We start from the raw sequence: 13,887 nt of genomic DNA, 5'->3' as shown, positions 1-13,887 counted from the left end.
CATTGCAATCAACTGAATGCACGGCTTTTATACTATTGACATAACCTAGACATTTCACACTATTTACTTCAATGCAAATAAAAAATTTGAAATATCTACCGGTCTCATTCACGAATCGCATTCTCCTTGTCGTTCTCTGTTTAAGGGGCTTGAAAGCACATGTGACCTTGTCTCATTTTACTATATTCAATTGCGCGTTAAAATACTGGACCAGTAAAATCTATTCTGTACATAAATTTTTTTTTCGGGAATATGTGACCAAAAAGTAAACTTTGAATTCGTCAAGTAAGGATGCATGAAAACAAAAAGAATAAAACCAAAAAAGATGGAAGCCCTAGAAAGTCCATTGCATATTTATTAGCCTTTTCTCATAAGATGGGATTTTCAAAAACATTTCAAAACTTTTTGATGCAATGGTTCTCAAATTCGGTTTATTCATTTTCTTTATTCAAAAATGATTTTAGCTTCAAATATATGACCATTTCATTTTAATTAATTATTTCATTCCGCATCTTTTTATTCGTTTTGTTCATCTACGTTCATTTTACTTATGTTATTCGTTTCATTCTTTGGATTCACTCTGATCAGTTTATTCTTTTTGTGCATTTTACTCATATCATTCATTGTTTTCATTGTATGCATTTTATTCATTTTTTCCAGTTTATTCATTTTGTTCAGTTTCTTCATTTTAATAATCTGACTACTTTTTCAGCTTTAATCATTTCATCCAAATAATTTATTTGATTCAGTTTATTTCTTTATATTAATTTATAACCTTTTACCATTGTTCAATTTTTCAATGCATTTAATTCTGCTCATTTTCTTCTTTTTATTCATTTTATCACTTCAGCTCATTTTGTTTATTTGATTCGTTTGTTTTATTTATGCATTTCATTTATTTTTTACTTTATTCATTTTGTTCAGCCATTGTTTTTATTCATTTGATCCATTTCATTAATTTGATTTATTGTATTCACTGGATGAATCAAATCAATTTGATTCATTTAATTCAATTGATTCATTTAATCAATGTTATTAATTTGATTTATGTGATTCGTGTGATTCATGTGATTCATTTGATTCATTTGATTCGTGTGATTCATTTGATTCATTTGATTCATTTGATTCATTTGATTCATTTGATTCATATGATTCATTTGATTCATTTGATTCATTTGATTCATTTGATTCATTTTTTTGGATACGTGATATTACTTTTAGACTTTTAGCCTGTACACTTGTTGGTTGTTTAACATAACGTGTTTTATTCCGTTTTAAAATCTTACGAGCTAACCTAGCTAACCTGACTTAAACTATTCTATGTATATCAAAATGGGAGGAGTCAGTTACAATTTCAAAGTACATAATTATGTACGGGTAGCGTAAAAAAGGGAAAACAATTCAATGAACAAGTATGGGTACATCGGTTGCTATCGGTGCTTGTTTGGTTACGCAAGGCTGTTTATTTGTCGCCTCAGCATAATAATGACCTAGTGAGAATGTTGCTATAACAAGTGGTGCGAACCAGAATGGTTTAACTGGAATGCGCCCATCTGGTTATGCAAGTTGGATTTGAAAACGATCGTTCAAGTAATTTACGATCTGTGGGAAAATATGAGTGTGGCCTCGTTTCAAGTGGCCTGACTAAAGGATATGTTAAATTTGGTTTTTATGACCTGTGACCTGAGAAGGATTCACATTGGTGCATGTAGGGATTGGTTTTGTGGGAATAATTTGTGATGCTAGAAAGTAAGTTCGTTACAATTTGATTCATTTGATTCATTTGATTCATTTGATTCATTTGATTCATTTGATTCATTTGATTCATTTGATTCATTTGATTCATTTGATTCATTTGATTCATTTGATTCATTTGATTCATTTCATTCATTTCATTCATTTCATTCATTTGATTCATTTGATTCATTTGATTCATTTGATTCATTTGATTCATTTGATTCATTTGATTCACTTGATTCACTTAATTCATTTGATTCATTTGATTCATTTAATGCATTTGATTCATTTGATTCATTTGATTCATTTAATGCATTTGATTCATTTGATTCATTTGATTCATTTGATTCATTTGATTCATTTGATTCATTTGATTCATTTGATTCATTTGATTCATTTGATTCATTTGATTCATTTGATTCATTTGATTCATTTGATTCATTTGATTCATTTGATTCATTTGATTCATTTGATTCATTTGATTCATTTGATTCATTTGATTCATTTGATTCATTTGATTCATTTGATTCATTTGATTCATTTGATTCATTTGATTCATTTGATTCATTTGATTCATTTGATTCATTTGATTCATTTGATTCATTTGATTCATTTGATTCATTTGATTCACTTGATTCACTTAATTCATTTGATTCATTTGATTCATTTAATGCATTTGATTCATTTGATTCATTTGATTCATTTAATGCATTTGATTCATTTGATTCATTTGATTCATTTGATTGATTTGATTCATTTGATTCATTTGATTCATTTGATTCATTTGATTCATTTGATTCATTTGATTCATTTGATTCATTTGATTCATTTGATTCATTTGATTCATTTGATTCATTTGATTCATTTGACTCATTTTATTCATATCTTTAATTTTATGCATTTCATGTTCAGTCATTCGTTTTATTTCATTCAATTTGTTAGTATGAGTCAATTTATTCTATTAATCTTAATCTTAATATAACTATTTCTAAATATAATCTCAATTTTTATGTTATAACCTAATCTAATTTGATTCGTGTATATTATAATTTTGATTTCCATTAATTTTTCTACTCATTTTATAAATTTAAAAACCTATTGTTTCATTTTTTGCTTTACTTTTTTATTTCGGTCGTTTTGTTGATTTCTATAATTTATTTAGTTTATTCGAGATTTTATTCGTGCAAGATTAGGAACTGTTTTCATCCCACCTCTAGTTGGGTGCCTACTTCTCGTGAGTTCTGCAAACTAATTTAATAGTGAAATGTGTAAGAAATGTCTCATCTCACTGCTAGGTGGATTAAATCGGTTTTTTAAAAGTACTATGCGGTTTTGGGACAACCATTATTTTGTGATTTTTTTTATTGAGGATATGAAAATTGCTCAACATTTATTTTAGGAAGCGTCATTGTTTCAATAGAAATTTTGAGAGAACATTTAATTCTGCATCAAACGACCTATTTATTATTAAAAAAACAGCTGAAAAATGGTAGAGTTTTTTTTCCAAATTAGAAACATGTTTGCATAAGCTTTTAAGGGGACTGTCACATATAAAATTTTTAAAATATTAGATTTTTTTGCTCGATTACGTTAACATTCAAAAGTATGTGTTGGAATTGGAAAAATAACGGAAAATATTATTCGAAAATCCTATAGTGCGAGACAATACCTCACTAACCCCTTAAGAGTGCATGCCACCAAGTTTCTAATTTAAAAAAAAACTCTGCCATTTTTCAACCGATTTTGATGAAAAATAGGTTGTTGGATGCAAAATTGAATGTTTCTCTAAATTTTTATTGAAACAAAGGCGCTTTTTCAGAATAATATTGAACAATTTTCACAATTTCCATGGAAAAATCGTAACATTATTGTAGTTTACATATTGTTGTCCCTAAACCGCAAAGTATTTTTAACTAAAGATCACAATATAGCATACCGTTGAAAATGTCTTCACCTTTCCAGAACACTTAAAAAATTGAAAAACGATTGAAAAATAACGACATAGAATTTTTTTAAGGGCCAAAAGTTGAGAAAAATCGTTTTTGCTATAAATCAAGATTTTTAGGGTATTCAACATTTTTCAAACATTATTGTTGCATTTGATGAGATCTACAACTTATACTATGTCACTTGAAAAGTATAAAATCACTGTAGCACCGTGTAATCAAATAATAGTTCTTGTTCAAAAAATACAAATCGTTTATCTAGTCTTCAAATATATTTCTAACTGCATTCTTTATTCTGAATAAAATTGCATTATTTTTTTGTATATCGATCTGAATTTCTTGTTTTAAGATGCAGATGTGAAATTTAAATTGTTAAGCAAAGAAATTTGCATCTGAATACAAAAATAAAACTTTGGTGCATCGAGAATTTCAGACGCATGCAGTTTTTGGGCAGTTTTGGTTTGTACCAAACTTTCGAGTGGTTTGCTCCCCCCCCCTCGGTTATTTTCGAGGGGGTAGTACTACCCATACTACCCACGTGATCCGCCGGCCCTGCCTCTACTTGACCAAGTAGGACGATGTTTCGCGTGCAGAGGCCGACAAGAGCCGCCATTTTGAAGCCGTCATTTGGAATTTTCGAAAGATGATTATCATTTTCTAATTATCGATAGATAACAAAAAAAATATCAATATCAGAAGTTTGTAGGTCTTTTCATTTCTCCACAAAAAATTCTGAACTATTACTTCATTTTCCGCCGAATGCAGGAAAAGGTCCCCTTAAATTTATTTTCGGCTTTCGTGAAATTTACCCAAAACTAATTATGTAAATTAGAATGTTGTTAATTAAAATTGCACTGCTAAACAGACTCTCGTAATAGATGATTACTTTGAAAGGATATTACTGAAGGTATAAAAACGGTTCCCCCTTCACAACTATCTGCGTATTCATCAGTTTTCCCATAGAAACTGCAAACCTACTGCTACCACTCGACTAATTCGTTTTCTCTCGTTCTCCCATTTTCAGGTGAAAAGCATGCTTTTGGAGAATATCATTTTAGCAGCATTCCAGCGGACACGTTGCCAGTGCCATCAGCGTAGCCGAGTAAGCGAAGCAGAAAACACCTCCATTCACTAGTCAGATCGTCGATCGTCAAGCGTGAAAAACGAACCGGGTAAAATTCTTTACCCGTTCCTGGATTCTGCTCTCTCTCTCTATATATATATACCGGTAATAGAGATATTAAAACTTTCCATTTTTCCGCACCAGACCGAAGCAGCACAGCTTCACAATGGCAAACTGGATCACAATGGCAATTGATTTAAATGGTGTAATGAAAATTAGCTGAATGAAGGCTGGCCTACCCGAAGCAGCCGGCAGTTGCAGTTGCCGTGCGGTGGTGTGGTGGCGGGGTTAGTTCCGGGGAGGGAAAAGTTTTTCCACTCTAGTGACTAACCGCAAGGGACGTTACTGGCTGCTGTGTCTATTGGTGTGTGCTTGTGTGTGTGCCAGAGTGGTCAGACCGGGTGACAGCGATGGCGTAATCATACCGTCACAGTGGGTTGTCCATCCGTTACGATAGTGTGCGCCAGCTGTCCGAACTAATTTTTCCCACTGGATTGTCCTCCAGAGTGCTTGCTAGTCGGCGGTAACAAACAACCGGGGGAAAGGGTGGAAAATCGGAAAGTTTTTCACACCAGACCACTCTCTATCTCGGCTAGAAACGAACCCGGCACAGGAGCTCGCGCTGATAGTGGAATAATGTGATAATAGCCCGGGAAGGAAAAGTTTCCAACATTGTGTGAGATAAAGATTGACAAAGCGGAGAAAAAGTGGTGAGACTGTTGCGTGGACGGGTTCGGGGGGAAAAAGTAAATAGTTGGTTGTGAGTTTGGACCTTCCTGAAATGACCAGCTGAGGAAGGGTGTGGCGCGTGTGATGCGTGGTGAAATGTGGTGCTAAAACAAGTTCGTCAATTGTCGAAAGAATAGATTTCAATTAAGCCAACCAGCGAAAGTTACATACCCCGAGCCAAACCGTTTTCCAGAATGCCGGCCGTGATGATGGAGCTGAAACTGATTATCCTGTGTTTGCCGTCTATTCTGCTGGCCACCACCCTCGAATCAGGTAGGTGCTTTCACGTTGAGTAATTAATTTGACTTTCAGATGAGACAGCCGAATGGGGAGGGAAATAGATTTCACTTTATCTGTTCAAAACGATCTTGCATGCGTTATTAAGTGCAAATGACATTACACCAAACGGTAAATTGAGTCGAGAAAAGTTTGCGTATATATTTTCAATAAGTACATTGAATCCAGCTCGTTAAACAGTAGGGAAACAAAAAGACATATATTCGCTTGGATTTTAAACTCGTTAGCATTTCTGAAATAAAAACATTTTGCATAAATCACCTTTGAATATTATGTAAATGGAGAGAAGGAATCGCAAACGCCAAAGTGCTTATTGAACGCTTTCAGAACAAAGTTGACTCCAAGAATCCGAAACATACGCTTTCCGGTAATCCCATAATTCCCAAAGGCACATCCGCACAAGCAAATTCTCCCAAAACCAGTTCAACGTCATCGAGTCAATCCCATCGTATTGTAATCTAAAACTTTTCTCTGACTTAAACCCTGCAAAAAAAAGAAAGGATTTCCCTTCTAGCAAATTTCTCTATCATGAATTACCAACTAAACATATTTATGACCTCCCTTCGATACTTTAGCAGCCTAGACACCGTCATCATCCCTACACACACACAAACGGAGGCAAGGAAGGGCCTGTGAAAAGTTCAATCTTTATGGCAGTCACTATAGTTGTCTCCTGCATGTGCAGATATGGAGACACCTCTTTTATGATGGTGCAGTAGTATTCTGCCAGTTGAGCAGAATAAAAGTACCCACCGCGACCCCAGCGTCCCAGCAATCATCGGCTATGTATGGGGAGCTTTTGTACCAGCACAGGCCGGCCGACCGACCGTGCCTGAGATGATGCTCCGGTACGGTTTCGAAACTGTACGTGACTTTGCTTTAAAAAGGGATTTACAATTGATACAGCACGGAATGTTTTCTCTCCGTTGGTCCACCGCATCAAATGTACATGAGAAGTACATATCTCGACAGATCTAGCCAAAGCGAGGGGAACGGACAAAACAGTGCCCTATATAGAACCTACGATGGAATCGGCATCGTTGACTAACTGGGATTTGTGTTTTATGATAAAAAAAAGAGAAAGAAACTGGAAGATATGCTTTCGATAGTGATTCCAGATTATGCCATTCGTATGATTCGCCAGTAGCAGCATTGGGTTTGGCGGTGTTAAGGTTATAGGACTGTTTCGGAATATTTATGAATGGCTGTTCGGAGCATTTTAATCCACATTCGGTGGAGATGTGTTATGCACGTAAATAGTCTCGTTATTTGCGAAGATGCCGAAGCGACGGTGCCCTTTCGGAAAATTCAGCTTTCGCAGTGATAGTATATTTCTTATGTTAATAAATACAATTTAAATTTGTTTTGACAGTAAATGCAGTTTAACAGGCCCGTAGCCAGCATTTTGTTTCGGGAGGGGATTTAAACTCGGTGCATAAATGTGTTATTTCTGGTGAATTGAGATAGTTACTGGAAAATGAATGTAATGTTGAAAAGTTCTTAAAGAAAATAGTTCCAAAGCTAAGGCAATAGACAATTATCTGATACAAAAAAGGCTTTAGTACATCGACGAATTATTGCTTAATTGAATTTGATTTTTATAAATAATTTACAAGCTACAATCTTCACCATTTGAATTTGCAAACGTCGTCTGGTGGAGGCCCCTATCATGCAACTTGGAGCCAAAGAATTGAAGCTGTCCAGCGCAGATTCATACGATATGCGTTACGTCAATTGCCTTGGAACGATCTGCTGAACCTGCCACTACTCGTAGACCGTTTTCGATTATTAGAACTACACACTTTGGAAGATCGTGTCGCAAGCTACTTTCATGTCTAAGCTTCTTTTAACTAAATATGATCTCCTATCACACATTAATACTACGCTCACACTACGAGTTAAAACGTCTTTTAAGGCTATCGGCTATATTTCTTGCTTCTAATTATTATAACAAGTTTTAGCTCTGTAGCGTGAACACAGTATAAGCTCTACGCAACAACCCGTATCCATCGTCCTCGAACGCTGCTGCAGACTGAAGTGCGCAACACTAACCACGCTGTCATATTAGAAATGACCAGTCGCTTCAACAATTATAGTGACATCTTCGACTTCGTCATAAGTTCTAAACAGTTTCGTAACCTTTTCTGCCACTTTGGGTCATTTCTTTTTAGTTTAGTTCATTTAGACTGTAGTACTACGATATGAATGTAAATAATATCGAGCGGCCCCTCGAATAACTGGTCCGCTCAGCATGGGTAAAAGCTTCTGTAATTTGTGTGTGTGTGTTAACCTTCCTATCTCCCACTAGCTGGTAGTGATTTACAGAAAAAATATGTTTGCATGTATTTAAACATTCATGCAAATAACTTGGTTCACGGATTTAGGAAGGTGTTAGCTCAATTGACTTTCCGATGACCCATTTCGTGTACAGTGCCAGACATGTTCCGAGGTCATCGTTCCATCAACTAGCCCCGTCTTACTGTAATTGTATCAATTGGATTGTAACATTACAGTAAAACTTTCGATTCCATTTAAGCAGGAAATCGACGCGTATTTATTATAATGGTTCAATTTGTATATATAACATAACACATGTGTGCTAGAACTTACCATTTTTTCAGTTTTCTACCTTCATTCATATCTTCCATTTATGTCTCCTTTAACTCTCATCCACATTTCTTGAATTCCTGCTTATTTAAGAAAGAAAAGGGGAAATAATAAAAAAGAACCGATAGACTCCGTGTTTTCCTCAGCGCTTCCGTTTCTCCTAGTCTGGTGTCACTGCCTGTTGGACTTGTGTAAGTTGTTCCATTGGAGATCTCCAAGGAGCTGTAATTGGAGAAAGATCTGACTTCTATCCAGAAATATCAGTTTTTCACATTAATAGATTATATATGTACACTACAAAACAATCCCGTGTATAATGCAACCATTTTTTGAAAATTTATATGTACATATACACACATAAACACATACACATATATACACACATGTATACATAAAACCGATTTAATCCACCCATCAGTGGGATGAGACACCTCTCATACATATAACTGTTGTATTATTCATTAATTTGCCAAACGCACGCAAAGCTGGCAAGCAACTATATGTGAGACAAGCACAGCCTCGAGTCCTGCACGTATAACACGTATAATAAACTGAATAAATTAAAAAACAATAACAAAACAAACCAAAAATCAAAACAATTATGAAACAAAAAAAGTTATTCATAAAATGGATAGAATGATCCATATAAATCAAATTAATAAAACAAATCAAATTAGCTCAAATGAAAATCAGACAATATTAAAAAAGTTATGAAATTAAGAGAGTAAACTAAATTGTTTCAAGCTAACTAACTGTCATCCAATAACTATAAGAACTGACTAAACCGAATTAATAAAATGAAGAAACTGAACAATATATGAACTGGGAAAAACTAACAATTTAATAAAATTATTAAAACAAATGAAACAATTAACATGAATAAAACAATAAAAAAAATTATTGAATTAATAAGATAAATAATATGAATAATGTGGATAACACTAACCGCCATGTTTGAAAAATGCAAAAACAACCAAGTCCATTGCAGCCGCCAGAAAATTTGTCGTCTAAGTATTGAAATTGCCTTTAAATCGCATTCGCAAATAGCATTTGTTCCTAGGGGCAATTAGCACAGGCGAGTTGAGTCAAACGTCAAACTATTAAAATCGCCTGACGATCTTAGTCCGCATTTTTTTTGACCGGGTACTGACTCCATTCAGATATCCGAACCGGTTCCGGAATGAGTTTAACTGGGAATCAGTGAAATCGTTGCATCAACTAGTCAAGTTCAGATGGCGCTGTCGATGCTAAGTGGGAACATTGTTTTGGTAGCTCGCGCACATACATAGTAAAATAATTGTGATGTGACGATAAAATCACTACGTCAAATTACACTATTCCAACAATACTTTTGCCTACCAACACATAACACAACAGGAGAAACGACCTACCGAGCGATTAACTTCGATTTCCTATCAAATATATTACATTTCACTGCAAAATTTTGCAAACTATGGGAGGAACACAAAATCACTTCCGAGAGATTCGGCAGTGCTGCCACTTCCATGGGTAAAAGCTTCTGTAATTTCTCCCGAAATGTGAATGAGAGTGAGTGGTTGGTTGGAGTTCCTTCGAATGAACTGTCAGATGAGTGGTTGAGCACCCACCGGATCCAGCCGTGGTTGGAGCCGAGTTACTTTTGGCGGGTGGTCGCGACGCAGGCGTCGCCCCGCTTTTGAGATAACCCTTTCTGCGACCTTTAACCGCAGAATAAGCTATAGTGGAGGGGAAACTATTTGTCTCTGGGTTTTGAAAGCCATTCGGCAGCACCCGGGATTTGGTGGTAGAGGATCGAGGTCTGGGGATATTCAAAAGAAATTGAAGCCGTATACAAAAAAAGGCTTCGGGGAAACTTGCGTAATTTCGTGAACGATTGCGTAGTTCCGGTCACGAAGATATGACTCATGCTTTAAACTGAGGACTCCAAAGATCTGATGTTTCACTTTGTTCTGGATCGTGGAAGAGGCAGGAGTGGTTTAGTTTTTTTCTCGCGCCTCGGTGTGGTTTTATAGGTAAAAGATAAAAATCGTGAGATTCTCTATATCAGTTTTGCCAGTAATTAGTTTTCCCTTCCCAGTTCTAACTCGTACAAGTTAAGTGGCTTCCCGCATATCGAAGCAGTGGTTTAGAGTCGGTATTCCCGAATTAAGGTAAGGTGCAAATGGTGGCCAGTGCAGTGCGTGCCCTAATTCCAACTTGTCGTTGGATGCGTGTTTTTCGTGCAGGTTTGAAGCTGCAGCATCCCGTCACACCGATCATCATCCGTCATCAACCGCTTCTGACCCCGCCATCTAGTTACAAAGTTCCCGGTGAACCATCCGGAAGAGCGACGACCGTCAAATTCGCGCTAGCTAGGGAGCAGCGTCGTTGCCAGCATACGTCCAGTTGCTGGGCACCGACTATCGATCAACCCACGTGGGAAACATGTAATGCAGTGACCTCCATCAGGTCAGACTCTGCCAGCAAACGACCGGGCAAATCGTTTGTGGCAACCGGATCAGCATCTCCAGCGGACTGGATTTTCGAGCGACCCACGTAAAACCATGGTAGTGTGAGTACTCATTTCCTTTTTCTTGACATGCGCATGATCAATTTTGTTTAAAACCGCAAATGCCGGTTCAGTGAGCTAAGTGACAGCGTTTTCGTGACAAGCTCAAAAAGCCCGGGTTCGAAACCCGATTATCAGTTTTTTTGTTCGGCGGTTATATTTTTCCCACCCCGTAAAAATCCTAGGTCAGCGATGAAATCGCTGTATTACACGCAAACACGCCGACTGTATATGCACGCACCGTAAGTTGAGCCACTCATTTTCGGATGGACACAACATTAGGTAGTTAGATTTTTGATATGCTTTGGGAAGGGAGAGAGACAGGATAGACAGTGACCATGTTGGTTAGCGCGCTGCGAGGAAATTAGTTAGCAAGTTGGAAGGCCTGGGTTCGAGACCCGAAATGTGAAATAAATATTTTTTTGTAAGCGAATTATGAGTTGAAGTGATTAAACAGTTTTTTTGCAGTAAACTTTTTTTGGTATTTTCTGGTCTAGGCTGTTTCACGATTTTCGGTCGTTTCCGTTTTTCCTTCGACTCAACCTTTCCTAAATCGGCCACGATTGGGGACCTTGTGTTTGAGTAGATCTTTGCCCGTGATGATAAAAAGCGTTAGAGCTAATTAATTATACCGGTCTGAGGCCTTCTTTGTATACTGTTGTTGATTTCTAGCGAATGTTTTCAGACTGGTAATCAAGGTACCTGAGTCCAGTTGGACCATTCTGGAGCCAGAACTCAGAAACAAATGGTACCCGCCCGTAGGAGGGGTCTCAATAGCTGGGCAAACTGAACAAGGCGAATGGTCTCCTTCGGGAGTGGCGCTGAAGCCATCCGCTAAATATTGATTTAGGCTCCGGCTCCAACTGTCTCGGGTTACAAGACTCAGTGTCAGACTTCGATTATTTAAATACAAAAACAAGAGAATGTAGACATTCGGTACATATCTGATCAGGCAGGCGATTTGTAGGTGCGGAGAAACGGTTGAACTCCTATTTAACTCAAATTTATAATATTTTTAATGATAATACGTTAAAGACTATTGTCGGCAAAATTATCAATCAAGGGAGAACAAATAATTATTTATCTATTTAAATATTTAGTTTTTTTACAGATCCTATATTTTATGAAATTGATATCATTAGACAAGCCAATTTTTCTAGGCAATTCTTCTACTAGATCCTTGAAACTTTAGCTAAAGGCAGACCAGTAATTTGGCTTGCTAAGATGTAAAGTGCGTACAAAAACCTATGAATGCTACTAAACATAAACAAGAACATTAGCTCTATTGACTCACAATCTTGAAAACCCGTTGGGATTCGATAAGATTACTTAGATTAAGTAAATATTATATTTAAGCTCACGAAGCTTATAGGTTTTATTTCGAAATTCATAGATTTTTGAACAATGCGAAAGATATGTTTAAATAAATTAATCTACTAAACTAACAAGAATTTTATCAATTAAAGGACTGTTCACTAATCGAAAGGAAGTCCCTTAGTACTGATTTCTGTTATCTTCCAATTTGCGTAAATTTTTTTAAGTGTAACATTAGCGATAACACCAAAATAATTAGAAACTATAACTATGGATGAATTCACTAATTTTAGCATCACACTTGCTTCCGATAAATCAAAGAAAACTCATCGTTCTTGCTTCTCCCTTGCAGAATGGACTGCAGAATTTCTCTGTTTTTAAATTATTGCAATTTTTCCGATTCCTACGAATCATTTGCAAAATTTTTGTCAGCGGCAGTGTACATGGCCTACTGTCTAATTCCTTCTGGTAGTTGGATTTGCTAGGATGCTTGCAGTTACACTTTATAAGCCATATCGAACATTATGGCACTAATCTGCTCAGTAATAGGTTCGTTTTTGATTTGCTCAAGTTTTTTTTATAATCATCATCAAGATTACAAGAGAGACATAACTTCTTGAAGCGCCTTTTGATTATAGATTTGTTTTACCATAATTTGGGAGACAATTTCAATTTAAGTTGTTGTGCCTACCCAGTCAAAAAAGGAAAGTTGCTGGCTAACGAGGGGCTATTTTCCACTTCGGATTCGCTAATTGCCCTTCAATTTGCCTGCAAATTGCTGGCAATTAGGGGGCTGTTTTAAATGCAACATTTGGGCGATTCGCCGCCGTCATTTTTTGGCCGCTCTACTTGCTCTTAAATCGCCCCCAAATCGCCCACGGAACGCGCCATTTAATCGCCCTTTATTGCCTAATATGTAAAATTACAAATAATACTTATTTTCGGATTCACTATCTACTCACATAAACTTTACAGTATACTAGGTAATCGCCACCAAACTATAGGAAGAATCGATGGTGATATTGGTATTGCACACCAAAACTTACCACAATCTGATTTTAATTAAGACTTTAGGTCAGATATCTTGTTCCACTATATTTACACACGATTCCACAGCTTCCCACATTCGTTGGCTAAATGAAGTGCATTAGACAAATAAAATACAAGCGAGAACACGCCAATTGTTAAAAAAAAAACAATTTTAAGCTTAAACCGAACATGAACCGCCATGTTGGAAAACGGCAAAAACAACCAGGTTCATTTCAGCCGCCAGAAAATTTGACTAAGTATTGAAATTGTCTTTAAATCGCATTCGCAAATTGCATTTGATCCTAGGGGCAATTAGCACAGGCGAGTTGAGTCAAACGTCAAACTGTTTAAATCGCCGGACCATGTTCGTCCGCATTTTTTTTTTTTGACCGGGTGACGTTGAACGTTGTGCGGGTAATAAAGGGACCTTTCATAAATTACGTAACGCGTTTTGGAGGGGGGGGGGGTACGAGAAGTTGTGACCTGTTGTGACATATAGGGGAGGGAGAGTAAGCTAAATCGTTACGTAACATGTTTTTACTGAACAACAACAAAAA

At 36.4% G+C, this 13,887-nt stretch overlaps 1 protein-coding gene across 4 annotated transcripts in view; it reads left to right on the top strand.

The window, feature by feature from the left end:
* LOC131689480 (zwei Ig domain protein zig-8) overlaps positions 1-13,887 on the top strand; it is a 748,220-nt gene that overhangs the window by 237,782 nt on the left and 496,551 nt on the right. For all 4 annotated transcript variants that reach the window (XM_058974583.1, XM_058974585.1, XM_058974582.1 and 1 more), the window contains one exon: positions 4,708-5,808. In XM_058974583.1, the coding sequence (XP_058830566.1) occupies positions 5,730-5,808 (79 nt within the window). In that variant the 5' untranslated portion in view covers positions 4,708-5,729. The remainder of the gene's footprint in view (positions 1-4,707; positions 5,809-13,887) is intronic.

The sequence above is a fragment of the Topomyia yanbarensis genome, chromosome 3 (assembly GCF_030247195.1).
Source record: "Topomyia yanbarensis strain Yona2022 chromosome 3, ASM3024719v1, whole genome shotgun sequence".
Lineage (NCBI taxonomy): Eukaryota > Metazoa > Arthropoda > Insecta > Diptera > Culicidae > Topomyia > Topomyia yanbarensis.
The sequence above is the reverse complement of the archived record's forward strand: the minus strand, read 5'-3'. Positions and strand labels throughout refer to the sequence as shown.